Source organism: Schistocerca cancellata, chromosome 7 (assembly GCF_023864275.1).
Source record: "Schistocerca cancellata isolate TAMUIC-IGC-003103 chromosome 7, iqSchCanc2.1, whole genome shotgun sequence".
NCBI classification, from domain to species: domain Eukaryota; kingdom Metazoa; phylum Arthropoda; class Insecta; order Orthoptera; family Acrididae; genus Schistocerca; species Schistocerca cancellata.
The window spans coordinates 2,128,792-2,156,671 of NC_064632.1; the positions used below are offsets into that span (position 1 = coordinate 2,128,792).

Below are 27,880 nucleotides of genomic sequence, written 5' to 3' on the forward strand. Positions count from 1 at the left end.
TTCACTATCCTACTACAAACTTTACATGCCTACCACGCCACTGAGATGGCAACGTCCTGTTCACACATACACATTATCACCATCTTAATGCAAAACATTCACTTTTTCTTCACGGTGCCACAGTTTTCACAAACAATTATATTATCTGCATATCATATCTCATTATAGTTGAAACATCTAATATACGTCACCTCACTTATTGGCGACAACCTCAATGTTCTAGCATTGGGTTACTTATAACCTATCCAACACAGTTGCAGTTTTATTTTCACAGTACTTCACTTCTGGTAATTGACTGGTTTTCTTGTTATTTTTTCTTTCTTTTGAAACCATTTCTTCCTTTACTCGACAGGTAAAGCTGCTTCAGTAAGTTATTTGCCCATCATTGTTCCCACTCGAAGCCTTTTCTCTATCTATGTGTTGATGTGTTAAACATCAATTAACAAAATATCCTTCACAGAGGATGATCTATTTTCATAGTTTCATCTTGGTCTCCAGAAGACTATTTTGACAGTTTCTCTGGTCCAGTCTACATACTACTTTATTAATTTACTGTATTTGTTCCCAACAGAATACACAATTAGGATGGATGAGCTGCTTTCCGCAAAATATCTCTTGTTAACAAACACTTCTGACCAGCCACCTACAGCCAAGCTCCCCATATTAAAGACACAAACCACCTCCTTCACTGACTCAAATCATCCTCACTCCACGTCCCTACTCTACATTGTTAATGTCATCTCCCTACACACCAAGATCCGCGTACCATAGCTTTGCCACTGTCTAAAACTAACTATTACAATGTCCTTCCAACTCCAAACACAACTCCTTATTCCTTATACGCCTAGCTAAATATATCTTCACACATTACGTTCCTCATTTTGCAGGATTGAAACATTAAAAAATGAATTATGGCATGGCCATGGACACTGTCATGACACCCTTCTATGATAACCTATTTATTGGTTACCATAGGAAACCTTTCTTGTCTTCCAAATCAAAATCATTGCCTAGTTCAAGTTCATTAATGATATGGCCAAAGCCTAGCCCCCCCCCCCCCCCCCCCCGACACACACACACACACACACACACACACACACACACACACACACACACACACACACACACACACACACACACACACACAGAGAGAGAGAGAGAGAGAGAGAGAGAGAGAGAGAGAGAGAGAGAGAGAGAGATGCTCTCCGTGCAGTCAGTGCTTTTATACATTATCCATCAATCAGCTACAGATAAATGAGTACCCTTTTTATTTACATAGTGAAATTTCTGGTGTTATTACGAACAAATACTTAAGTACTGACAAAAATCAGGAAGTGGTAATACTACTTAGCTTCTTTTAAAACAATCTGCCTCCAAGTTTCAGTGTACTTTGAATCAAAGGTTATAAATTCAAAGAAATACATTGTTAATGAAGCTGCATTGCACACAACCATTTCACTGTTATTTTTTTTTCTTTTTTTTTTCTTTCAGTCAGCAGTGTTGTGCAAATAGTGGTGAATTTAGCCACACTTCTCTCTTCATCTAATAAATACAACACTAAGCTATCTTTCATCCATTACTATCCTGTAATCAATTCCTTTCAGCTGATGTGACAACTAAGGTCAGTGAGCTGGGAAGAAAAGACCACTATTACTCCAAATGTTCTCTGAATGACTCTTCTTATTTGTAATTCTCCATCCCACATTATTAGTTAACAGCATTTCCAATTATTGTTTAATTCATATTATTTTAAGTATTTCCAATTATCTTCTTTTTGTGACTTTCCATCAGCAGCTTTTCATCTCAGTTTAGTGCTGCACATTAATCCAGTTTATATTTTTGTTATTGCAATCCATGAACTTTTCTTGTTGAAGTAAGTTATAATCTACGTATGATGTCGGCAGTAGAAATCCAAAAAATAAAATCAATAAGAACTTGCACTGCTTACCCTCCATGACTGATTTTTCGTGTCAGTTTCCGTTTCTCTCTGTTACTAGTTTCAGGGTTGAAATTTTCCATAAATTTCATGTCCTGGTTTCTTGTCAATTTCTTCAATACAGGATTTGACTTCTGAAACACAAATTTTGACTTTTTGTCATGTAAAATGCTTATTATGCCACACAGACACACGATATAAATTTATTTCTACTTTGCTCAGTTTCTTTTGTTGCATGGAGAACATTCTTTTCATGTGCAATCATATTCCAAAATATTTCGATGGATAGTCAAGATAACTTTTTACAGAAACAAGAAGCTTATCTTTTTACAACACCAAAGTTCTTACGTGGAATGTCAAGATCACTGGTATTTCTATTCTATAGTGATCGCTTAGGTATCCAGAGTATGATGCACAACATGACACTGCTTCCTACACATTTTTATTTCTGCTCGGATAACAATTTTGTGCATTTTGACTGACACGTGATCAGTAACATGGATCTATGTTGGTTCTACCAATAAGGAAAACTATAAAATTGGAAAGAAGTACCGTAAATCTGCAATTTTTTGAAGCCAGCAAACATTGCACCAATACGGATAGTGCTAAATACTCTGGACATAATAAACAAAGAGAATAAACTCTTACATGTGCCTGTTTTCTCTGCAATCCATCATCATTTTGCATAGTGCAGTTCTATCTTTATCGACATCACATCAAATGTGTTTTGTTACTCTACTCGAGCAACATTATGCAACAAAGGTCTTCTTACAGGTTCTGTTCAAGTTACTTGCAATGTCTCACTGCAGAGGAATGTACGGGAAATTCTGCAATACATTCAGTGTAAAATTAAAAGCATATTTAATCTAATGAGCCTCTTTTGCATGAATAACTGTTCATTATAAAGAGAGGCCAATACTCATGAAATAAAAGAGTCAGTCAGTCAGTAAGCACACACACTAAATGACAAAAAACTGTTACTAAGCTCATCTCAGTTTTCCTCCAGTGCTCTCACACATCCTCCCTCCCTTGTCAACCCATATCAAATTCTGCATTACAGGGGAAACTGGTTGTAGCAGTTACTGAAGTGGGGTCTATTACAGTGAAATAATAAGGTATTTAATTTAATTTATTTATTTATTTAATTTATCAAGTCATAGAACAAGTCACTTCATCATTCACAGAAAGCTTGTAAGAAAATTTAATACAAAAACAATATATTTACAATAGTACTGACAAATATGTTACAGTAAAAGGCACTAAAATTGTATTAGGAACTCTTTTACAAAATTAAACAAGCTAATGCCAACACAAGTGAGCTTTACAGCTTACATATGAATGTTTTAGGTTTATTGACTGAAATTTTTCCATTCTGCTGGCAGCCAGCTGAACAAGAAATTTACAGAATAGTGAACACCTCTCTGCACACTAAAAGTGTGATCCAAATACAAATCATTTCACAGAATAAGGTCATTTGGATATGTGGAGGAGACCAGTGACTTTTTATCAGATTAGATATAAAAGTCAATGTATTGCTCACATGCTACTTTGTGGACTCATTAAATGTGTGAATAAAGTGAACAAGTTAACACAAAAATTACAACAGCAACACACAGTTGCACAGTCAATACATGGAAGAATAAGAGCAGGAACTGCATATTTATACAGAGGAAACATGTTTTTCCTTACTGACTAACTGAAACAAGATTTTATTTTTTTCTAAAAATTTTGCTCTCACTAACAGTTCTTTTAGTACATTTCTGAAATCTACATACCTTAATTAGGTTCAGAAAATAATCTCATGAGATATGATCTTTTTGCCAGACTCTCCTGAATGTAATGGTTGGCTCTCTCGAACATTTCATTTGGCATAGCTTCAATTTCCTGACAAACTAATATCTTAAGGTCATCAACTGTGCACGGCTTGTTCATGTACATACTCGATTTAAAGCTGCCCACAAAAAGAAGTCACAGGTTGATAGATCACATAAGTGTGGGGGCTGTGGAACATCACGATATTGTGAAATGACATTTCATGGGAACAACTGTCAAATCACTTCCAAGAATGTTCTTGCCAAGTGAGCTGTGGCACCACCATCTCTGAACCACATTTCTCTCATGTGTACATGACACCTTTGAAGTTCTGGATGAAGAATGTTCTTTAACAAGTCAATGTAGCATGCTGAAGTCTTAGCAAATGCTGTTCCCCTGTCTTTAAAAAAGTAAGGTCGAACAATCCGTATTTTCTAGGTTCTCTGCTAGGACATCACTGGCTAAAATTAAGGGTAATGAATCAGTTAGTCTTATCACAACAAAAGTTAGGCACACTATTAAAATACGTGCCACGCCACTGATAAAGGGGCACCACAACTGCAGTAATGGGGAGCTTTTTGAGAATGTATTTGCGAGTCAATCCATACTCCAATTAAAATTACTTTGCAATTGCTGTTGCAGCGAGTTGAGTGTTCAGACTAGAGACCAGGCACCACCCAATCTTAGTTCTTTCTTGTGCATCATGTGCTGGCTGTGTTGCTTATTTTGCAGGTAACATGCAGCGCGTTGTGACGACTGGCTGGCTGCACGGTGGCAACACTTCACCCCTGCCACTGCAGTCGCTACACGTTTAATCTGAGTATAGTGTGACCAAGACAGAGCTGGCAGTGAATTTTAGGTTCTCAACAGGACGAACTGCATGAAGACGTCTGTGCAGTAGTTTTTTATTTTATGGTACATAGCTGGGTAATGGTAGCTAAAGCACACTTCTCTAATAAATAACACTAGGAGTTGTTGGGATAGGGTCCTACATAGGTCAGGAACCAGTATCTGCAATTCTAGGGTATTCTTTTTCAAAGGCTCTTGTCAAATGATCTGCAAATTTGTTTTCTGGGATTTTGATGTGGCTAGAGGCCCAGGTAAATAAAATCAACCATCTGGCACTTTGAAGCTCGTGGGAGAAGTCTTGACTGACTAAAACAAATTAAGTGTCAGGGATAGAGTTTGAACTTGTAAACTGTTCAGAGCTCCAATGACCTAATGTGAGAGAAGTGCAACTGTATCCTAAGTGCACTATCACGTGCAATACATGGGTGCGAGATGTCTTTTGGCACGAAGGCTGGATCTAGATGAAGTTGTGAGCAACAGATCCTCTTAACAGGGTGTCTGCGAGGATGACAGAGAAACATCTCAGAAAGTGTTCTGTGTAGTTCAGAGGCTGGACCGTAGACAAGCTGATACTGAGACAACGGACAGCATTTTTGTGCACGCCTTGTCCTTTTATCCAGGAAGAGAACAAGACGATTTGGGTGTTCTTTGACGCCTCATTCATGGGCAACACAGATAAATAATAGTTGGGGCTGTCTCAGTATGGTCACCTCTGTCAAGTTGTTATCTACAGGGCTCTTCCAAAGGTGGTGTTGCGAGTCTTCTAATCCATGAGCCAGGCTACCGTAGTCCAAGAGGGGTGGTATGAGACCCCTTTGAAGTCACAAAAAGGTGGTCTGATCAGTGTCCCAAGAAGAGTTGGTGAAGCAGTGTAGGATATTAAGTTTTGTCTGGCATGTCTCTTTCAGCTGGTGTTAAGTTAGCATAAACATTAATTCTATAAAGTGATATGTTTCTACTACTATAAGTGGTTTATCACGGAAGTAAAGGTTCTGCTGTGGGTGGACAATTTTGCAACAGCCAAAATGCATTATACATTTTGGAAGCAGTGAATTGGATACCTCTGGTGAGGGTCAATCCGTACGATATACTGAAGTTAGCATTTTACAACACTTACAACTGAAAAACTAATTTATACTACTAAATAGATAAAACTGTCAATTGGTCCCACAAGCAGGTTGCCTATCTAAAGGCTTGGTAACACAAATTTTATTTTCAGCATTTCATACAATTATTGACCAAATCTAAAAATTTGTCAATCTACTCATTACTAGGCATACTGTTACATTAAAGGTTTCACGCAATACACAAAGTACTAAAGTTAGAAACTGTGCCTATATCTTGAGGCAGCATAACATCAGACAAATTACACAGCTGTATTCATTCAGTTCAGTAATTGAAAGTGAGAGCACTTAGAACACTTGTGAAACATTTCTCACTGACACAACCTACTAAACAATGAAACGAAAAAAATTTACCAGTTATTACAATTTTGCTTTTCAAGCAATAAAATTTCATCAACAAGCAAGATGTTTTATTACTTCTTTATTGTTAATTTTATTTGCACCACATTTTGTAGATAATATCCACACTGTGTGTACCGGCAAAGTCGGATCATTGTACGACATATATCTTACGGAGATATGATGTCATGATCACAGATGCGTGATGAACTAGTTTGTAATGCAATCAAGTCAATAAGAGTACGAAAAGCACAATACCATTGGATACTGATATCCTCAGGTGGGTATAAATAAGCCTGTATATTCACATTATACATACCTGAATTAATGTTGAAGCATTTTAGTTGAATTTATGTAAATTCATGTTTATTAATTGTTTCAAAGATGCACCAACAATTATTATCAACAAAGTTGTAAACTCTTCGACCTTGTTAAGTCTCTGTTCTTGAATGTGCACTGTCTTACTGGGAGAGTAGTTTTAAACGGACAGTCTTGGTAGGAATGTGATATGAAATGGACAGTCTTGGCAGAAGAGCTATTGTAAATGGAGCAAATGCGTTTTTGTGATAGTGCTGAAGGCAGAAATATTTTGTACTAATAATCCAATGTGAGGAAATATTAGTGAATATAATTATTTCAAAGTTTAGAAACATTATTTCATTAAAGAATCACTGGAAGCCATCTGACTAACACAATCCCTTAACCAGTTAATATTTCTTCATAAAATAACGAGGTAAGTGATATTTTATAACTCTAGATGTGGATGAGAGATTCAATCCAAGTACTTAAAATAAATGATCAACATCTTGTTAAGACATAACTGAACATTAAGCACTGAAGAATCCCATCACAATCTTTTCTTAAAATGGAGTGCAAAGTAACTGGACTATATTAATCTATATACGCGGGGTGTTTGAAAAGTCTGAGCAAAGTCCAAGAGATGGCACCACCGGCATGTATCGAGATCATATTTAGTTAGTAGCATCTTTGAAAAGAACGCACACCAAGTTTCAGCCATACTGGTCTATTTCTTTGTGTTTCGCATTCGTGTGAATCAAGGAAGTCGAGTGATTGTCAAAAAAATGGACAAAAAAGAATTTCATATGGTGATTAAACTTTACTTTATGAAAAGCAAAACGCCTCAGGAGACTAAAGAGAAGCTCCATAAACATTATGGTGACTCTGCACCTTTGATTAGAACAGTTTATAAGTGGTTTCAAAATTTTCGGAGTGGCCATATGGGCACAAATGATGCTGAACGTTCTGGCCGCCCTGTGGAGGTTGCAACTCCAGAAATCATTGATAAAATCCATGATACGGTGATGGATGACAGAAGAGTTACGGTGCGTGAGTTTGCTAGTGCTGTGGGCATCTCGAATGAACAGGTACATAATATTTTGCATAAACATTTGGACAAGAAAGCTATTCCCAAGATGGGTTCCGTGATTGCTCACGCTTGACCAAAAACAGAATCATGCGAACTGTTGCAAGGATGGTTAGAAGCTGTTCAGGAAGAATCTGCACCAAAAAAGGCGAAGACCATTCCCTTGGTCAGAAAGGTTATGGCGACTGTCTTTTGGGATTCACAAGGGATAATCCTCATCGACTATCTGGAAAAGGCTGTAACTATTACAGATGCACATTTGTTGTTGTTGTGGTCTTCAGTCCGCACATTATTCATCATTATTGGACCATTTGAAAACCGAGCTGCAAGAAAAACCCCGGTAATTGGACCGCAAAAAAGCCCTTTTCCATCACAACAATGCACCAGCACAAACCTCAGCAGTTGTGGTCGCAAAATTAATGGAACTCATTTCACATCCCCCCCCATTCTTCAGACTTGGCTCCCTCAGACTAGTGTATGTTCCCCAATTTGAAGAAATAGCTGGCGGGACAAAGATTTTATTCAAAGGAAGAAGTGACTGCAGCAACTAATAGCTATTTTGCAGACTTGGACAATTTGTATTATTCGTAAGGGATCAACAGCGTTGGTTGAAGTGTATAAGTCTAAAAGGAGACTAAGGCGAAAAATAAAGAAGGTTTAACCCAAACACGTAAGTAGTTTTTATTTTTGTACGGCCTTTTCAAACGCCCGTTGTGTATGTTCTCATTACGCGAAAGAGAAGCTGTTTTATACATGGGAATTAAATGCTTTAAGTGTGTGTGTGTGTGTGTGTGTGTGTGTGTGTGTGTGTGTGTGTGTGTGTGTGCGTGCGCGTGTGTTTCAAGGAGGCACTTTTTTACAGAATCGTTACTGTTCACATGTGGTATTTATTTGCAGCAAATAATATGAAATCAAATTAATCCAGTCCTGACAAAAATATTCAATGAGTAAGAGAGGAATAACATTTAAAATATGCATTAAACTTTTACATCACAAATAGTGTAGCCTGGCTGTGTGATATAAACTGAACATCGAGTACGTATGTACATAAAAATCAGGATAAAATCAAACTTTGATGTTAAATCAGACTTAATCAGAATCAGTAGCTAGTTTTCAAATTTAGATTCTGATGAAAGGATATCTAGGCTACATCTTTCAGTTGGAAGCAAGTCGCTGTTTATCAATAATCAGAGCTTCAAAGTCTGGCTCGAATGAGCTCAACTTGACTCAAGTCCTCAACACACAGCCTGTTTCTGCATTTATTTATAATGTACAAATCAGAAAACTTGCTTTCACACACATATGTAGTAACAAACAGCACCAAAAATCAGACTGCTTGTTTGAAAAGAGAATGTATTCTGTTTTTGGTTACCACCTAAATAAAGAAAGCAGAGGTTCCTTCCTGAAAGCACCTCCCATTGAATGGTCACTAGTCATGCCCAGTGAAGTGTATTTCCGGATTATTTCTTCTAACACTTTTCCTGAAAATCGATTTCTTATTCAGTAATATTTTGTGTTATCTTTGGGAAAGTACTTTTCAAAACTTTATAGGACCTCTAAAGGAGTGATTATGTGTCTAATTATATCTTCTATGGGACCTAATTCAATGTTTTCGAAAAATGATGCGAGAAAGTTATTGCTCAGTACTTGTGAACTAAAATGAGTTAACTTTCTTTTAAAAGACGGTATTTTATTACCCGTTACGAAATCTGTTGTGCCACGCCCTTACAGGCCAATATTCAAAATGTGAAGTCCGTCAAAGATATCAGCTAAATGCCTAAACGTGGTAACCACTGATCATCGGTAAAAAAGTTAATGTCATTATTTTGTCACTGAGAAATGAAACCTCTTAGTTTAAATATTCACTTTAAAAACTTGCCGCTAGAGCGCCATCTTATTTCAGTATCAAGAAGCTAATTTTTAAATTTACCTCCCATATCCTCACACAATAACGTGAACAGTCGTATGTTAGGAGCCTTTGTGTTTTCAGCATCCGTCGGAAAAGAAAGAAGAGTTAGGCCATATCTTTAGAAGCCAATGATTTCGGTGTATTACATGTTGTGTGCTTCGACAGTCAAATCCAACTTTCTTCACTTTTGATGTTACGTGACCATATACTGCCTTGACTTTCGTCTATGCACGTACCACATCGTTTTTGGCAAGGAATACCTAATTTTAACACACAAAGGGCATACTGAAAATGTTTTGTGCTGTGGCATTTTACTCGAGCTGTCTGCAAAATAAAATCTGGTATATTGTCAGGATAATCAAAACGTATAAAAACGAGTAACTGAGGCATGTTTGTCACATTTGTACTCTCTTCTATTTGAAGAGCGTAAGACGTGACCTCTTGCAGTTGTAATCAAAATGTTTCTTCAATGCTGGAAGTCGTATTTTCCATTCTCCTTTTCACAGTACTGAAGGACAACTAAACTATTTGTATTTCTTTGGCCACTTTTCCCCAAAACTGCTTGGGCCGTGTGTGTACCCGCGGGCAGTAAGAGACTCGCCAACAGTGTGAGATTTTCCTTCCTTTGCAATTCTAAAACTAACCAGTATGAGAATTTTATAAAGATTGTATTAATAAAATTTGCTGTACGTTTGAATTTTTTCAAAACGCAGATTTCTTTTGAAAAAAGTCAATAGGTTTACCAAGTAACTCCTAGTGATGAGTCTTAACGACACTTCAATAGAGAAGGCTTCATGCTTTGATATGTGTGGGTTTCTAAGTACACTACGCGTTGGGGAACTGGTGTTTCTATACCGGCCTTTAAATTCACACTGTAGGGAGCTTTCGCCGTACTTGCGGTAAGGTGGTGGTGTTTTCGGTTTCTTTAACTGCATCCTTGGAGGTAGAAGGGCCTTCCTGGCTTAAACGACGCTTCGTGGTTAACTTAAAACACGATCCTGTATAAGTCACACAATCAAAATAAACTTCACATCACAATTATAACACTCAAGAATCTGCTTGTTGCAATAAGTTCACTCCCGTTCTATACGCAGGCTTTCTTCCTTCTTATAAGAGTTGGGGCGTGGGGGTGTCACTCCCGCGTAAGCGCTTGCTATTGGCTGGACGCCACTGACGTCATAGCAAGCAGCATTGTGATTACACGGGAAATTCGCCGCACCACAAACACTGTGGCCGCCTGGCGTGGTAGTCATTCATTTCGGTTTAGCTCAGTACACGGTGTCTGACAGATTTATTACACACTAGAACAAAACAAATGATAATTAAGATTAAAAAAATAAGTCACTCGTTTGTTGAAGAAGCAGATTTTTATGTAGCATGTACCAGTTTTCTATTGCTGTTTACCTGTTTAAGACGCATTACTACTTCCTCCTTGGGAAAATTTCTTCATGGCTTCCCTCTTTGCTTCTCGATTCAGATAACCTAATCTTTATAAATGTTCTTGTTCTTAGATGTAGAGCCATAACCGCGTCATGAACCTCACAAAACTTTCGTTACAAAATAGAGCACAGAGACTTTACAGTATTTCTTTGGCCAATCGATTTCCATGAAAAGCAGCATCATCTTCACTTTTTGTTGCTGGAAAACCTAACGATTTATGGATGTTTTGCACTTAAACGCAACATAGGCTGCAATGTATTTCACTGCATCTGGAAGAACATCTGAGATTACAGAGTCGTCGCACATTATTACTACATCTATTAATAAATTTTCTTCGATGTTCACAGCTTCTGGGATTTCTAGTACTGCCTATTCATCATCAACATAGAGCTCACTCATAATTAAACTTGGCGCAGAATCTGAAGCGGCCCCTAGACGGCCAATAATATTGTGCAATATTATTGATTTTATCCTTACCCTGCTCAATAATATTGTGGTTTGGACTGTTGACGATAAAGACGATGTTTCTGTGACAATTGATCTACTCTGTTGCGAGCAGAAATAAGAGGATGAAAAAATTGGGCCAAGGAGTGTCGAAGATCAGTCACGGAAACATACTGGCGGAATTTGGGTTAAAAAAAATAATTATCGTAACTTTTTATGAGTTGATTGTCCAACATCTGATACACTACTGTGAATCATTATCAGCATATTTCGGCGTTGCCGTACATAGGAATTCCCCCACACTCAGGCGGGTCTTCATGGCGCAGGAGGTGACCGTGGGTCGACCAACTGTGCCCAATGCAGCTGATTCCCTGCAAGAGGCCCGCATGGAAGACTTGCGCACATTCGTAGTCTCCTTAATGACGCGCAGTTTGTTCTGTGTACCCTTATGCCATTCCGTCCCTCAAAGCCGAAAAACCCTACAGCATAAGTCAAAACGCAGGTCAGGTTCAGAGATGCGAATCTCCAGAAGCAGTTTTTGCATAACCTGTTTGGCCAGCCTGTCGGCAAGTTCATTGCCTGGGATGCTGATGTGTCCTGGGGTCCACACAACCACCACTGAACGACGGGACCACGACAGGACCAGTCCAGGCATAGATGGACTCCTGGGTGGACGCTCCCAAAGGATGGCAAGGGTAGCACTGGTCGATAGCTTGTTTGCTGCTCAAGGAGTCAGTACACATAAGAAACGATTCCCCGGGGCATCAATGGATATACTGAAGTGCACGAGAGATGGCCACCAGCTCTGCAGTGAATACACTACAGCCATCAGGCAAGGAATGCTGTTCAAAATGTCCTCTGTGCACGTAGGTGAAGCCAACATGACCATCAGCCATCAATGAGGCGAAACAAAGGCGTACACAGTCATGGTATTGTGATCAAGGTGGTAATTAATTACACAAATAGATTTGCATCACACTTTGTCCTAATTTTTAAAGTAGGTGACAAAAGAATGCAGTGGTGGTTGTGTTTTAGTCCAGTGAAAACTTTGAATTTCATCCTGTAATGTAAATGTATAGTTTTCTGCAAAATTAACAATCATTTCCTTGAAATATTGGGTTTGAGCTTTTATGATAAAGTGGTGGGATTTTAAAAGCACCAGCTTATCAACAAGAGAATGTAAAAATTCATCACTGGGGATTACCTGTGTAGTGAGCTTGGCTCAATTGGTTTGTACCAGTGTTGGAAAATTACTTCATCAGGCAAGATGTCAAGTTCCTTTTTTAAGACGCCAAGTAGGTTATTTGGTCCAGGACATTCTCCACAGGTGCCAAGCATACATTTTTCACTGTTAATGTCACATATCATGAAAGCTACCATGTCTTTATAATTTGCATTAAGATGGTTGTTTGGTTTGTGGGGGTCGAAGGGACCAGACTACAAAGGTCATCGGTCCTTTGTTCCACGACCATAAAAACTCTCAAGGCATAAAAACAAGTAAAAGAGGTAACAAGGGATGACACAGAACAAGAAAGACACAGACAAAGACCAGAAAACAAGGAAATAAAAGCACATAGAGATTTACAGTGGTTGGGTGACCATGGAAACAAAAAAGGAAAAGCCAACCGCCAAGAAACACACTAAAAACCACAATCTAAAACCGTAGGCCAAAGGCCAGACTTAACACAAAAAAAAGGACACAAACCCTTAGATCGAGCGATAAAAGCCCCCTGCACGAATAAAACTCAGAACTAGGTATGCCATTGCAGTGTCATCCGATAAAAGTCCACAGGGAGTGTAAACGTATGCCTAAGTGCAGTTAAAAATGGACACGCCAACAGGATGTGGACCACTGTCAACACTGATCCACAGTGGCAGAGAGGTGGGTCCTCATGGAGCAAGAGTTGACTGTGCGTCAGCCAGGTGTGACCAATGCGGAGCTGGCAGAGAACAACTGAGTCCTTGCGGAAGGCTCTTAAGGAGGACTGTCACACACTGGTCGTCTCCTTGACGGCCCGAAGTTTGTTGGGTTAAGGCAGGGTGCACCATTCTTCACCCCAGGTGCGAAGTACCTTCTGCCGCAAAACTGACCTGAGGTCACTCTCCGAAAGGCCAATCTCCAAGGCTGGTGCACCGACAGCCTGTTTGGCCAGCGTGTTAACACGTTCATTTCCTGGGATGCCGACATGACCTGGAGTGTCCGCACAAAGAGCACAGAGCGGCCACAACGGGCAAGAGTATGGAGGGACTCCTGGATAGCCATCACCAGACAAGAGCGAGGGAAACACACACCTGAGCAGGAGCAGATACACTCTAGGGTGCGAGAGATGATGACCAGCTCAGCAGTGAAAACACTGGAGCCAGCCGGCAATGTGTGTTGATCATATGATCCCCTAGAGTAAGAGCATAACCGACACGACCGGCAACCATCGAACTGTCAGAGCCTTGAAATGCGGCAAGGATTGAAAGTAAGCAGCGGCGGAGGGCCTCAGGAGGGACTGAGTCCTTCGGGCCATGTGCCAAATCGAGCTGAAGGTATGGGTGGGGGCACACACCATGGGGGTAGACACATATGGGCCCGGAAAACAAGAGGGAGAGGGTAAAACTCAAGCCCAGAGAGAAGAGCCCGGACACAAACTGAGATCGTACACCCTGGTCAGGGCCACCACTCTGGTAGATGGACAACTGAGTTGGGGAGTAGCAGACGGTAATTGGGATGCCTGGGCGAGCTACAAACACAGGCAGCGTAAGTGGCCAGTAATCACTGTCGCTGGATCCACAATGGAGAGACACCAGCCTCCACAAGTATGCTAGTGACAGGGCTTGTGCGGAAAGCTCCAGTGGCGAGTCGGATTCCATTGCGAAAGATGGGGTCAAGCAACCGCAACTCTGAAGGGGATGCCGAACCGTAAGCCAGGCTCCCATACTCTAGATTGGACTGGATTAAAGCCTGGTACAGGCGTAAAAGGGTAGACCGATCGGCACCCCAGCTGGTGTGACTCAAGCAATGAAGAGCGTTAAGATGCCACACACGCGTTTGTTTAAGCTGCCGAATATGAGGAGCCAAGTCAACCGGGTATCAAAAACCAATCCCAAAAACCGATGTGTGTCTACCACTGATAGAGGTTCGCCATCAAGATAAAGCCATGTCTCAGGGTGAACAGTGCGAAGCCGGCAGAAATGCATAACGCAGGTCTTGGCAGCTGAAAACTGGAAGCCATGCGCTACAGCCCAAGACTGCACCTCGCGGATAGCGCTCTGCAGCTGCCGTTCAGCAGCTGCAACGTCTGTGGAGCTGTAGTATAGGCAGAAGTCATCAGCATACAACGAAGCTGAGACAGACGTTCCCACCGCCGCAGTGAGCCCATTAATTGCAACTAAAAAGAGGCAGACACTCAAGACGGATCCTTGTGGGACCCCATTCTCCTGAACTCAGGAGAAACTATGGGAGGCCACAACTTGCACATGGAAGGAATGAAGAGACAGAAAATTTTGTATGAAAATCGGGAGCAGACCCCGAAGACCCCACCTATGAAGCGTGGCGAGGATGTGATGTCGCCATGTCTTATCATATGACTTCTGCATGTCAAAAAAGACGGCAACCAGATGTTAATGGTGGGCAAAGGCCGTACAGATTGCAGACTCCAGGTACACCACGCATTTGAGCAACTTGCAAAGAACGTTCGTGAGGCTAATGGGGCGGTAGCTGTCCACCTTCAGTGGGTTCTTGCCAGCTTTCAACACAGGGATTACGATGCTTTCCCACCATTGTGACGGGAACTCACCTACAACCCAGATACGGTTGAAAAGGTCTAGGAGGCGTTGTTGGCAGTCCACCGAGGGGTGTCTGAGCATCTGACAGTGAATGCAATCTGGCCCGGGAGCCGTTTCAGGGCAAGCAGCTAGGGCACTTTGGAATTCCCACTCACTGAATGGAGTATTGTACGAGTCAGGGGAGTGCGTGTGAAATGAAATGCTCTGACGTTCCAACCACTCTCTCAGGGAGCAGAAGGCCTGCAGGTAATTCGCAGAAGCGGAACTCTGAGCAAAATGCTCCGCGATGTGGTTTGCAACTGTGCCTGAGCCAGTACAGACTGCTACATTCAATGAAAGCGCAGGTACTCTGATGGGGGTCCAACAGCCATAGAGTCGCCTAATCTTGGCCCAAACCTGCGATGGAGAGGTACGGAGGCCAATGGTGGAGATATACCTTTCCCAGCACTCCTGTTTGCGTCAGCGAATGAGACGGTGGGCTTGCACACGGAGCCGTTTAAAGGTGATGAGGTGTTCATTTGAGGGATGCTGCTTATGACACTGGAGGGCCCACCTGCGGTCTTTAACAGCCTCAGCGATCTTGGGCGACAACCAAGGCACAGTCCTCTGCTGAGGGGACCCAGAAGAACAGGGAATGGCAGATTCTGAGGCAGTAACGATGCTGGTGGTGACCGAGTGAACCACCGTAATCAATGGCATCATTGGAAAGAGGCTCAATAGTGGCAATGGAGGTGAACAAGTCTCAGCCAGCCTTCTTCACAGCTCATCTGCAGGGGCACCCAGAAGAGTGACACTGTGGCAGTGACAGGAAGATCGGAAATTGGTCACTACCGCACCACTCATCGTGCACACTCCACTGGACAACGGTGATAGGCTAGGGTTGCAGATCGAAAGGTCGATGGCTGAGTATGTGTCATGCGCCACACTGTAATGGGTGAAGGCACCATTATTTACAAGAGAAAGGTCGAGCTGTGCCAACACTGGCTCAACGACGCTCCCTCGGCCTGTTGCCACTGATCCACTCCACAGAGTGTTATGGGCATTGAAGTTGCCTAGTAACAGAAAAAGTGGTGGCAATTGGGCTATCAGCGCAGCCAGGACATGATGTGGGATGTCACCATCTGGTGGAAGATAGAGACTGCAGACAGTAACAGCCTGAGGCGTCAACACCCGAATAGCGACAGCCTCTAAAGGTGTTTGTAGAGGGGCACGCTCACTGTAAAGAGAGTGAAGGACATAGATGCAGACGCCACCAGATACCCTCTCATAAGCTGCCCGGTTCTTATAATAACCCCGATAGCCACGGAGGGCGGGGGTTTGCATTGCCGGAAACCAAGTTTCCTGAAGAGCAATGCGGAGGAAAGGGTGAAGGCTGAGAAGTTGTCGGAGCTCAACAAGATCGTGGAAAAAACTGCTGCAGTTCCACTGGAGGACATTGTCCATGGCCGAGAAAGGCGCGAAGGGACTGAGGAGGCAGATTACGCGGCTGGGTCACCTGCTGCCACTGATGGAGTACCTGAGTGAGTGACATCTATTGTGTCTGAAGGTCTGGCGAGATCTAGGTCCTCACCGGACGCCAGAATCTCTACCTCGTCCGCAGACACCGAGCTTGTAGGTAGCAATGATGTGGGTGCCACCGCAATTCCCTTGGTCTTGCAGACCTTCTTTTTGGATTTCTCTCACTGTTCCTTGGGTTTTCCTGGCTGGGAGGACTTCGCTGATTCAATCTTCAGGACTGAGGATGAGCGACCAGCTGCTTTCGGGCTCATCAGCCACTGGTGGGTGTCATCTTTCCCACTAGCAGAAGGGGAGTGACCCAAGGGACCCCTTCCTAGCGAGAAGAGCTGAAAAAGACTTACGCTTCTCTGGCTAAGAAGTGGGGACTGATATCCCCGATGGCCGCGGGAAGGGGGGGGGGGGGTTGCTCCTGAAGTAGGTGCTGCAGGAGCAACAGGGAGGGAAGTGCCCCCCCCCCCCCCCCCATCATCAAGGGGGCAGGTGTAGTCTTCTGATTCTGAGAGGCGATGGGAATGCAATGAACCGATGGGGCGACAACTGTTATCGTAGCGGTGGTGTAAGAGGAGGTCGTAGCCACAAGAGTAGGTGCTCCAATTTCCTCTTAGCCTCAGTGTAGGTCAGTCGGTCCACGGTTTTATATTCCATGATCTTCCTCTTTCTGTATAATCCTGCAGTCTGGCGAGCAAGGTGAATGATGCTCTCCACAGTTGACACAGATGGGAAACGGGACACAAGCTCGACATGTGACACTGCAAGTACAGTGGGAAGGCATATGGCCAAACTTCCATCACTTAAAGCACTGCATCAAGGGAGGGATATGCGCCTTGATTTCACTGCAGTAGACCATCACCTTGACCTTCTCGGGCAATGTGTCGCCCTCGAAGGATAAGATGAAGGCACCAGTGGCAACCTGATTATCCCTTGGACCCTGATGGCTGTGCCAGATGAAATGAATACCTCACCACTCTAAACTGGTGCGCAGCTCGTCGTTAGACTGCAAAGAAGGTCCCTGTGGAATACAATACACTGGACTATATTAAGCTCTTATGGGGCGTGATGGTAACAGAAACATCCCCCGACTTGTCACAAGCGAGTAATGCCTGTGACTGAGCAGAGGATGCTGTTTTTATCAAGACTGACCCAGAGTACATTTTGGACGAGCCCTCCACCTTCCCAAACTTGTCCTCCACATGCTCCACAAAAAACTGAGGTTTCATGGACACAAAAGATTTGCCATCAACTCTCGTAATACGAGGTACCACGGCAAATAAGCTTCACAGCCAACCTTAGCCTGGCATTCCTCCCATGATGTGGCCAGGGAGGGGGACAAATTGGGGTCATATTCCTTAGCATTGAAGTTAGACTTTGCCCACTTAGAGACTGCTGGTGGCGGACCACCAGCAACAGATGACATACTACGCTTAATGGCATGTCATCTGCACTGACGCCACCCACTCCGACCAGGGGCCCTCCCCACAGGCGAAACCCAGCCTCAGCAAGGGCCACCTGGCATGATGGCCATTGCTGGGAGTCCTGATGCCCCAGGAGATGGGCATCTACTCCTTGGCATACATGGGGAGTTAACGGCGCAGGCATCAGTAGAGCGATCCCTGTTTGTCAGGGGGCTACAACCAACAGGGTACATGTTGGCCCCACCACAACGGACTGGCTACCGTGCTGGATATTAGGTGCAATGAAGGCCATGGTCATAGTCTCAGCAGAAAGTAACACTGCACAGTGCATGGTGGAAATCACACCCATGAATGTATCCTCACCCAACAGATGGAGAACGAGCGGGACTGCAATGAGACGGTGAGAAAGCTGGCTAAAGGTTTCAATGCACGATGCACACTATGCACCATGTAAGGCACCCTTCCCCAATTAGCTTGCTCTTTGGGAAAATTTCGACAGATGGATTGGTTGGTTGGTTGGTTTGGGGGGGATTAAAGGGACCAGACTGCGACGGTCATCGGTCCCTTTTTCCAAAAAAGTAAAACCACCCAAAGAGAATAAAAAACGAACAACAGGAAAGACGTCAGACGACACAGGACAAGAAATACCCCTACAGAGATCAGACGAAACAAATTAAAATCACACAGAGTGTGACAGTGGTTGGCCGACCATAGAGATAAAAAGGAAAAGCCAACCACCGAGAACACATTAAAAACTCAGCGTAAAATCGTAGGCCAATGGCCAGAATCAACACAAACGAACAGAACAAACACTCAGAGTAAATAATAAAAACCCCCTGCCCGAATAAAACGGAAAACTAAGTCAGCCATACCAGGGTCATCACATAAGAGGGCAGGGAGCGTATCAGGCAGCGCAAATGTCTGCCTGACCACAGCTAAAAGGGGGCAGGCCAACAAAATGTGGGCCACTGTCAAAGCCGCCCCGCAGCGACATACAGGAGGGTCCTCCCGGCGCAGTAAATAACTGTGTGTCAGGTGGGAGTGGCCAATGCGGAGCCGACAAAGGACGACAGAGTCCCTGCGGTTGGCTCGCAGGGATGACCGCCACACAGTCGTCGTCTCCTTGATGGCACGGAGTTTATTGGGCATGATCCGATTGCGCCATTCAGCGTCCCAAAGCGCAAAAACGTTTCGGCGGAGGACTGCCCGCAAATCAGTCTCTGGGAGGCCAACGTCCAGAGACTGTTTACTCGTGGCCTCTTTCGCCAGGCGGTCAACATGTTCATTGCCCGGGATACCGACATGACCGGGGGTCCACACAAAGACCACAGAGCGGCCGCAACGCGCTAGAGTATGCAGGGACTCATGGATAGCCATCACCAGACGAGAACGAGGAAAACACTGGTCGAGAGCTCGTAAACCGCTCAGGGAATCGCTACAGATAATGAAGGACTCACCTGAGCAGGAGCGGATATACTCTAGGGCACGAAAGATGGCGACTAGCTCAGCAGTGTAAACGCTGCAGCCAGCCGCCAAGGACCGTTGTTCGGAATGGTCCCCTAGAGTTAGCGCATACCCGACACGACCAGCAACCATCGAACCGTCGGTGTAAACAATTCCAGAGCCCTGATACGTGGCCAAGATGGAATAAAAGCGGCGGCGGAAGGCCTCTGGAGGGACCGAGTCCTTCGAGCCCTGTGCCAAGTCGAGCCGAAGGCAAGGGCGAGGAACACACCACGGGGGTGTACGCAGAGGCGCCCGGAAAGGAGGTGGAACTGGGAAAAACCCAAGCCCGCAGAGAAGCTCCTTGATGCGTACGGCGATCGGACAACCCGACCGGGGCCGATGGTCTGGCAGATGGACGACTGACTGCGGGAACAGGACACGATAATTTGGATGCCCGGGCAAGCTAAAAACATGGGCAGCATAAGCGGCCAGCAAACGTTGGCGTCGGAACCGCAGTGGAGGTACACCTGCCTCCACTAGGACGCTGTCCACAGGGCTGGTGCGGAAAGCACCAGTGGCAAGGCGTATCCCGCTGTGGAGAATTGGGTCCAGCACCCGCAACGCAGATGGGGATGCTGAGCCATAAGCTAGGCACCCATAATCCAGGCGAGACTGGATTAACGCCTGGTAGAGCCGCAACAGGGTAGATCGGTCGGCGCCCCAGCGGGTGTGGCTCAAACAACGCAGGGCGTTGAGATGCCGCCAACACGCTTGTTTAAGCTGCCGGATATGAGGCAGCCAAGTCAACCGGGCATCAAAAAGGACACCCAAAAACCTGTGGGTCTCCACCACAGCAAGGAGTTCGTCGGCAAGATAAAGCCGCGGCTCAGGATGGACTGTTCGGCGCCGGCAGAAATGCATAACGCGGGTCTTGGCAGCCGAAAACTGAAAACCACGCGCTACAGCCCAAGACCGCGCCTTGCGGATTGCGCCCTGTAGCTGACGTTCAGCTGCTGCAATGCTAATAGAACTATAGTAAAGACAGAAGTCGTCAGCATACAGGGAAGCGGAGACAGAATTTCCTACTGCCGCAGCGAGACCGTTTACTGCAATTAAAAACAGGCAGACACTGAGGACAGAGCCCTGGGGTACCCTGTTCTCCTGGACGAGGGAGGAACTATACGAGGCCGCGACTTGCACGCGGAAGGTACGATACGACAGAAAATTTCTGATAAAGATCGGCAGAGGGCCCCGAAGACCCCATCCATGAAGCGTAGAAAGGATGTGATGACGCCATGTCGTATCGTACGCCTTCCGCATGTCGAAAAAGACAGCGACCAGGTGCTGACGGTGGGCAAAGGCTGTACGGATGGCCGACTCAAGGCTCACCAGATTGTCGGTGGCGGAGCGGCCTTTACGGAACCCACCCTGAGACGGAGCCAGAAGGCCCCGAGACTCCAGCACCCAATTTAAGCGCCGGCTCACCATCCGTTCAAGCAACTTGCAAAGAACGTTGGTGAGACTAATGGGACGGTAGCTGTCCACCTCCAGAGGGTTCTTTCCAGGTTTCAAAATGGGGATGACAATACTTTCCCGCCATTGCGACGGAAACTCACCCTCGACCCAGAGACGGTTGTAAAGGTCGAGGAGGCGTCGCTTGCAGTCCACTGAAAGGTGTTTCAGCATCTGACAGTGGATGCGATCTGGCCCGGGAGCGGTATCAGGGCAAGCGGCAAGGGCACTCTGAAATTCCCACTCACTGAATGGAGCGTTGTAGGGTTCAGAAGCGTTGGTGCGAAAAGAAAGGCTCCGACGTTCCATCCGCTCTTTAATGGAGCGGAAGGCCTGGGGGTAATTCGCAGAAGCGGAACTCATAGCAAAATGCTCTGCTAAGCGGTTTGCAATGACGTCGGAGTCAGTACAAACTGCTCCATTCAGTGAGAGCGCAGGGACGCTGGCAGGGGTCCGATAGCCGAAGACCCGTCGAATTTTGGCCCAGACCTGCGATGGAGTAACATGGAGTCCAATGGTGGACACATACCGCTCCCAGCCAGCACTCCTTCTTGCCTTGGCGGATAAGGAGGCGGGCCCGCGCATGCAGCCGTTTGAAGGCGATAAGGTGGTCCATGGAGGGATGTCGCTTGTGACGCTGGAGCGCCCGCCGGCGATCTTTAATCGCTTCAGCGATCTCAGGCGACCACCAAGGCACAGCCCTCCGCCGAGGGGACCCAGAAGAACGGGGAATGGCAGACTCGGCGGCAGTGACAATGCCGGCGGTGACCGATGTAACCACCGCATCAATGGCATCAGTTGAGAGAGGCTCAATAGCGGCAGTGGAGGAGAACAAGTCCCAGTCAGCCTTATTCATAGCCCATCTGCTAGGGCGCCCAGAAGAGTGACACTGTGGTAGTGACAGAAAAATCGGAAAGTGGTCACTACCACACAGGTCGTCATGCACACTCCAGTGGACAGATGGGGAGAGGCTAGGGCTACAGATTGAAAGGTCAATGGCGGAGTAGGTGCCATGCGCAACACTGAAGTGTGTGGAGGCACCATCATTCAAAATCGAGAGATCGAGCTGCGACAATAAATGCTCAACGGTGGCGCCTCGACCTGTTGCCTCTGACCCACCCCACAGAGGGTTATGGGCGTTAAAGTCGCCCAGTAATAAGAAAGGTGGCGGCAATTGGGCTATCAGCGCAGCCAGGACATGCTGCGCGACATCACCCTCCGGTGGAAGGTAAAGACTGCAGACGGTAAGAGCCTGCGGCGTCCACACCCTAAAAGCGACAGCCTCTAAAGCTGTTTGTAGAGGGACAGACTCGCTGTGAAGAGAGTTAAGGACATAGATGCAGACGCCACCAGACACCCTTTCATAAGCTGCTCGGTTCTTATAATAACCCCGATAGCCACGGAGGGCGGGGGTGCGCATTGCTGGAAACCAAGTTTCCTGCAGAGCAATGCAGAGGACAGGGTGAAGGCTGATAAGTTGGCGGAGCTCAGCTAGATGGTGGAAGAAACCGCTGCAGTTCCACTGGAGGATGGTTTTGTCCATGGCTGAGAAAGGCGTGCCGGGACTGGGACGGCAGATTACGCCGCTGGGTCACCTGCTGCCTCCGATTGAACACCCGTGCTAGTGCTATTGCTATTCACGGCGTCTGAGGGACCAGCGAGATCGAGGTCCTCAGCGGACGCCAGAATCTCCACCTCGTCTGCAGACGCAGAGCTAGAAGGTTGCGATGGGGTGTCTACCACCGCGCGTTCCTTGGGCTTAGAGCTGCTCTTCTTTGATTTCTCACGCTGCTCCTTGGGTTGAACTGCCTGGGAGGGCTTCACCGATTCAGTCTCCGGGACTGAGGAGGATCGGGAAGCCCTTCGACCTGCAGATTGTGGGCACTTACGCCACTGTCGATCGTCAGCCTTCCCGCCGGTGGAGACCTGGGAAGGGAGGGACCCAAGGGACCCCTTGCGAGCGTGAGAAGCCGAAGAAGTTGGACACTTCTCCGGCTTAGAAGCGGGGACCGACGTCCCCGATGGGGGGGATGGTGTTGCTCCTGAGGTAGGTGGCACAGGAGCAATCCGGTGGGTAGAGCCCCCCACTGGCAAGGGGGCAGGAGGAGTTGTACCACTCGTCGATCCGGCCGGAAGGCGCGAAACTGATGGGGCTAGCACAGGTGTTGTAGCAGCGGCGTAGGAAGTTGTCATTCTCACTGGATGTAATCGGTCGTATTTCCGTTTGGCCTCAGTATAAGTCAGTCGGTCCAGGGTCTTATATTATATGATTTTGCGCTCTTTCTGGAATATTCTGCAGTCTGGCGAGCAAGGTGAATGGTGCTCCCCGCAGTTGATGCAGATGGGAGGCGGGGCACATGGAGTATCGGGATGAGATGGGCGTCCGCAATCTCGACATGTGAGGCTGGAAGTGCAGCGGGAAGACATATGGCCGAACTTCCAGCACTTGAAGCACCGCATCGGGGGAGGAATATAGGGCCTGACGTCACATCGGTAGACCATCACCTTGACCTTTTCCGGTAACGTATCACCCTCGAAGGCCAAGATGAAGGCACCGGTAGCAACCTGATTGTCCCTCGGACCCCGATGAACGCGTCGGACGAAATGAACACCTCTACGTTCTAAGTTGGCGCGCAGCTCGTCATCAGACTGCAAAAGGAGGTCCCTATGGAAAATAACACCCTGGACCATATTTAAACTCTTATGGGGAGTAATAGTAACGTTAACATCCCCCAACCTGTCACAAGCAAGTAACCTGCGTGACTGGGCGGAGGATGCCGTTTGTATCAGTACTGAGCCAGAGCGCATTTTAGACAAGCCCTCCACCTCCCCAAACTTGTCCTCTAAATGCTCGACGAAGAACTGAGGCTTTGTGGAGAGAAAAGACTCCCCATCAGCTCTCGTGCAAACTAAGAATCGGGGCGAATAACTGTTACCGACATCCTAGGACTTACGCTCTTCCCACGGCGTGGCCAGGGAGGGGAACGTTTTCGGATCGTACTTCTGAGCATTAAATTGAGCCCGAGAACGCTTAGAGACTGCTGGCGGCTGGCCGCCAGCGAGAGATGATGTACCACGCTTCATTGCGGGTCATCCGCCCTGATGCCACCTACTCCAACCAAGGGCCCTCCCCACGGGCGCCACCCAGCCACAGCAAAGGCCACCTGGCAGGATGGCCGTTGCCGGGAGTCCTGATACCCCAGGAGGATAGGCATCTACTCCTTGGCATACGTGGGGAGTTAACGGCGCAGGCATCAGTAGAGCGATCCCTGTGTTGTCAGGGGGCTACAACCAAGAGGGTACATGGCGGCCCCACCACAACGGACTGGCTACCGTGCTGGATATTAGGTGCAATGAAGGCCATGGTCATAGTCTCAGCAGAAAGCAACACTGCACAGTGCATGGTGGAAATCACACCCATGAATGTATCCTCACCCAACAGATGGAGAACGAGCGGGACTGCAATGAGACGGTGAGAAAGCTGGCTAAAGGTTTCAATGCACGATGCACACTATGCACCATGTAAGGCACCCTTCCCCAATTAGCTTGCTCTTCGGGAAAATTTCGACAGATGGAGGTCGAACCTGACGGGGGACCATCACAAAGGCCGAAACGTGAGAGACTCCTTTTAGTCGCCTCTTACGACGGGCAGGAATACCTTGGACATATTCTAACCCCCGGACCCGCAGCGGGGCCATCAGGAAAGTGGCAGATAGTGTGAAGTTATACTGCTGGAGCAATAGCCGAAAGTGAGTTCCAGCAGGTAGAGTAGAGGGACGCGCCCCATACTGGTTGCCAAAGGAGTTATCAAAGAAGGAAGCGTATGATGAGTGGTCAGGCATGGCATGGCAGACAAACGGCATAAAAGTCCACCATACCAGTATGACAGTGACAGTTCAGCTGCTTCTGCATAGGGACTCAACCGGGCTAGCATAAAAGGTGCTGGTGGCCAAATGGATTCAACGATGATGGAATATATTTAGATGGCATAAGATGGACAGACATGCAGATGCATAAACGAAACAACTGAAGTCTAGTTTTGAACAGGCAAGGGAGCGGTACAAAAGGAGGAGTGTGGTCCAATTCACTCCCCTGGAAGTATTACTTAGGACACATACGACATTGAGGGACTGGGTACAGCAGGCAGCCAATATGGCATGTGGGAGGACCAAGACAGTTTCCTCTCAAGCATGAGCCCGAGTTACATTGTTTCTGCGAATGAAAGAGCAACAGGCCCAACATATAAAGATGGTGGAAAAAACCTACTGCACTGCCTGAAATTCAGACAAACAGGTTTGCCAGTGGAACAGCAAAAGCCCTTGTCAATGCTCCATGAGTAAGGATGATCAAGACATTGCTGAGGACCCAGCTAAAGGAGACAGGTCCGTGGAGAACTGCAACTGATCACAAAATCATTGATGAAAAGGGAGCGGGTGATGCTTGGCACGAGACAGGCCATAATAGGGTTAATGGCTACAGCAAAGAGGACGGCGCTCAGGACAGAGCCCTGTGGCACGCCATTTTCCTGAATAAAGATCTCTGATGAGGCAGAACCCACATGCACCTTGAAAACTCTGCCTTTAAAAAATTCCAGAAGGGAATGGGGCAGGCGGCCTCGGAAGCCCCACGTGTAGAGCATATGGAGGATACCGGTCTTCCAGCATGACATGGGTCGACAAAGTCACAGGATGGTCAACTATAGAATGGTGCACCCGGAAACCATGTTGTGCAGTGGTTAGTAAATTGCAAGAGTCGAGCCACCATACCAGACGGGCATGAGTCATACATTCTACCACCTTACTGGTGAGAGAAATGGGGCAGTAACTAGAAGGAATGTTTATGTCCTTACTACGCTTAGGTAGGGTGATAGTGGTTTCATGCCAGTGTCTGGGAAATGTGCCATGTGCCCAGATGCGCTTGTACATATGAAGGAGAAAGTGCTTGCCTGTTAGAGAAAGGGACTGCAACATTTTAATGTGAAAATTGTCCGTCTCTGGGGTGGAAGGTCGAGATGAAGTGAGAGCTTGATAGGCAGCACTGTCACATTCACGATTCTGAGAGGAGAAGGGTATCACCAGAGCTGCCTCCACTTGTTTCCAATGGAAAAAGGCAGGGTGCTAGTGGTGGAGCTTGAAATCTCCGCAAGATAGTGGCTTAAGGTGTTGGAGAAAGCTGTTGGGTCCATATGAAATCATCTGCTATAGTTGGGTTGGAAATTGGGGAATGGACCTTGGTCCCAGAGAGCCGCTAGAGGTTGGCCCACACAATGGAAGGAGTGGAACTGTTGAAAGAACTAGTAAATGAAATAGAGATAGTTTTCTTGCTGTCCTGAAGAATGTGACAACACTGCGCATGCAGCTGTTTATATCGAATAGGGTCTGCCATCATAGGATGACTGTTAAAAATGTGGAGAGCACATCTCCATGGGTGAATTGCATTGCGGCATGCCTCAATCCTCCAAGAGACTGTGACATGGCAAGGTAAGGATAACATTTGTGGAGTACTCTACCTGGTCATCATGACTCAGGAAATGTTGTTTGGTGAAGGTTGTAAGGGAGGAGTAAAACCTCCATTCAGCATTAGAAAGCTGCTAGTTGGGTTTACATGTATGTGGGGTAGGACCAGCAAACAGATAGCCTAAGTGTCAGAGAGAATGGACCACTCAAGATGACAGGCAAGCTGTGCAGTGCAGAACGAGAGGTCCAAATGGGAATATGTGCATAGAGTCAAAGGAATGTGGATGCTTCAGTGTAAAGGCAGATGAGGCTGAGTTGATTGAGAAAGTCAGCCAAGAGGGCACCTCTCAGACAGGTTCCAGAAGAGCCCTGGGGGATGGTATACAATAAAGTCATCAAGCAGCAGAAAGGGGTATGGGAGTTGACCAATAAGCTGGAGGAACTCGTCCCTGGTGACAACAAATGATGGAGGAATGTAGACACTACAAAAAGAAAAAGTGAAGCAGAAGGAAAATATGGACTGCAACAGCTTGCAGCCGGTTTGACTATGAATGTCATTGCGGATGAACAGCACGACTCTCCCAGGACATTCTATTTGTTCTTGAGTGGGAGGGTGTCAAAGTGGACCGGAAAGAAATTTGAGAGATTAAAGCGGTCGTGAGAACACAAATTTGTTTCCTGGAGGCAGAAAACAAGTGGACACTCCTTGTGGGATCTAATGCTGTGAACATTTTACTGGATGAGAGGCATGATGGAAAAAGGGGATGAAGGAAAAAATTGAAGACTGTCACCTCAGCAGCTGATGAGTGCCAACCTTTGAAGACTCAATGCTACAGGGTACAGAGGCTGAAGGATCCTGTTCCATGAGGTCGAAAGAGGCAGTGGCATTTTCCCTGGGTAGTCCTGCAGATTCCAGGGCAGAGTAACGATTGGCGGTGTACATTGGTGAAACAGAGGTCGACTGGGTGAGGGCTATCACGCAGGACACCATTGAAGAGGATCATCGAGTCAAAAGTAGACGACCGTTTGCCTTTGTTTGATTTATTGGAGCCTTTCCAGTTGGCAGTGGAAGACTCAGATGATTGTTGGCTGGAGGGATGTAAAAAGTCTTCATGGGAGTATTCCTTCTGTCCTTTCTGGCCTACCAGTTTTGTAGCAGTGATTTCGCCATTGCAGGCAAAGGTGTGGTAACTTATGGCACAGTCAACAGGACAAAAAATGGTTCAAATGGCTCTGAGCACTATGGGACTCAACTGCTGTGGTCATAAGTCCCCTAGAACTTAGAACTACTTAAACCTAACTAACCTAAGGACAGCACACAACACCCAGCCATCACGAGGCAGAGAAAATCCCTGACCCCGCCGGGAATCGAACCCGGGAACCCGGGCGTGTCAACAGGACATTCAAATGTAGTTGTAACACTGATACTGATAGCGTTGCCATTGGGTTTGGAATGTTTGGTCAGACCGTGATGACTTTATAGTCTGCTTTGATTTTTGATGGAAGCAATATCCTATCAAACGTG

General features: G+C 46.0%; 1 protein-coding gene across 1 annotated transcript in view; it reads right to left on the reverse strand.

Annotated features, from left to right (window-relative positions):
• The window catches only part of LOC126092464 (ARL14 effector protein), a 70,485-nt gene that overhangs the window by 35,994 nt on the left and 6,611 nt on the right, over window positions 1–27,880 (reverse strand). The window contains exon 2 of the mRNA XM_049908069.1: window positions 1,949–2,070. Coding sequence (XP_049764026.1) covers window positions 1,949–2,070 — 122 coding nt within the window. The remainder of the gene's footprint in view (window positions 1–1,948; window positions 2,071–27,880) is intronic.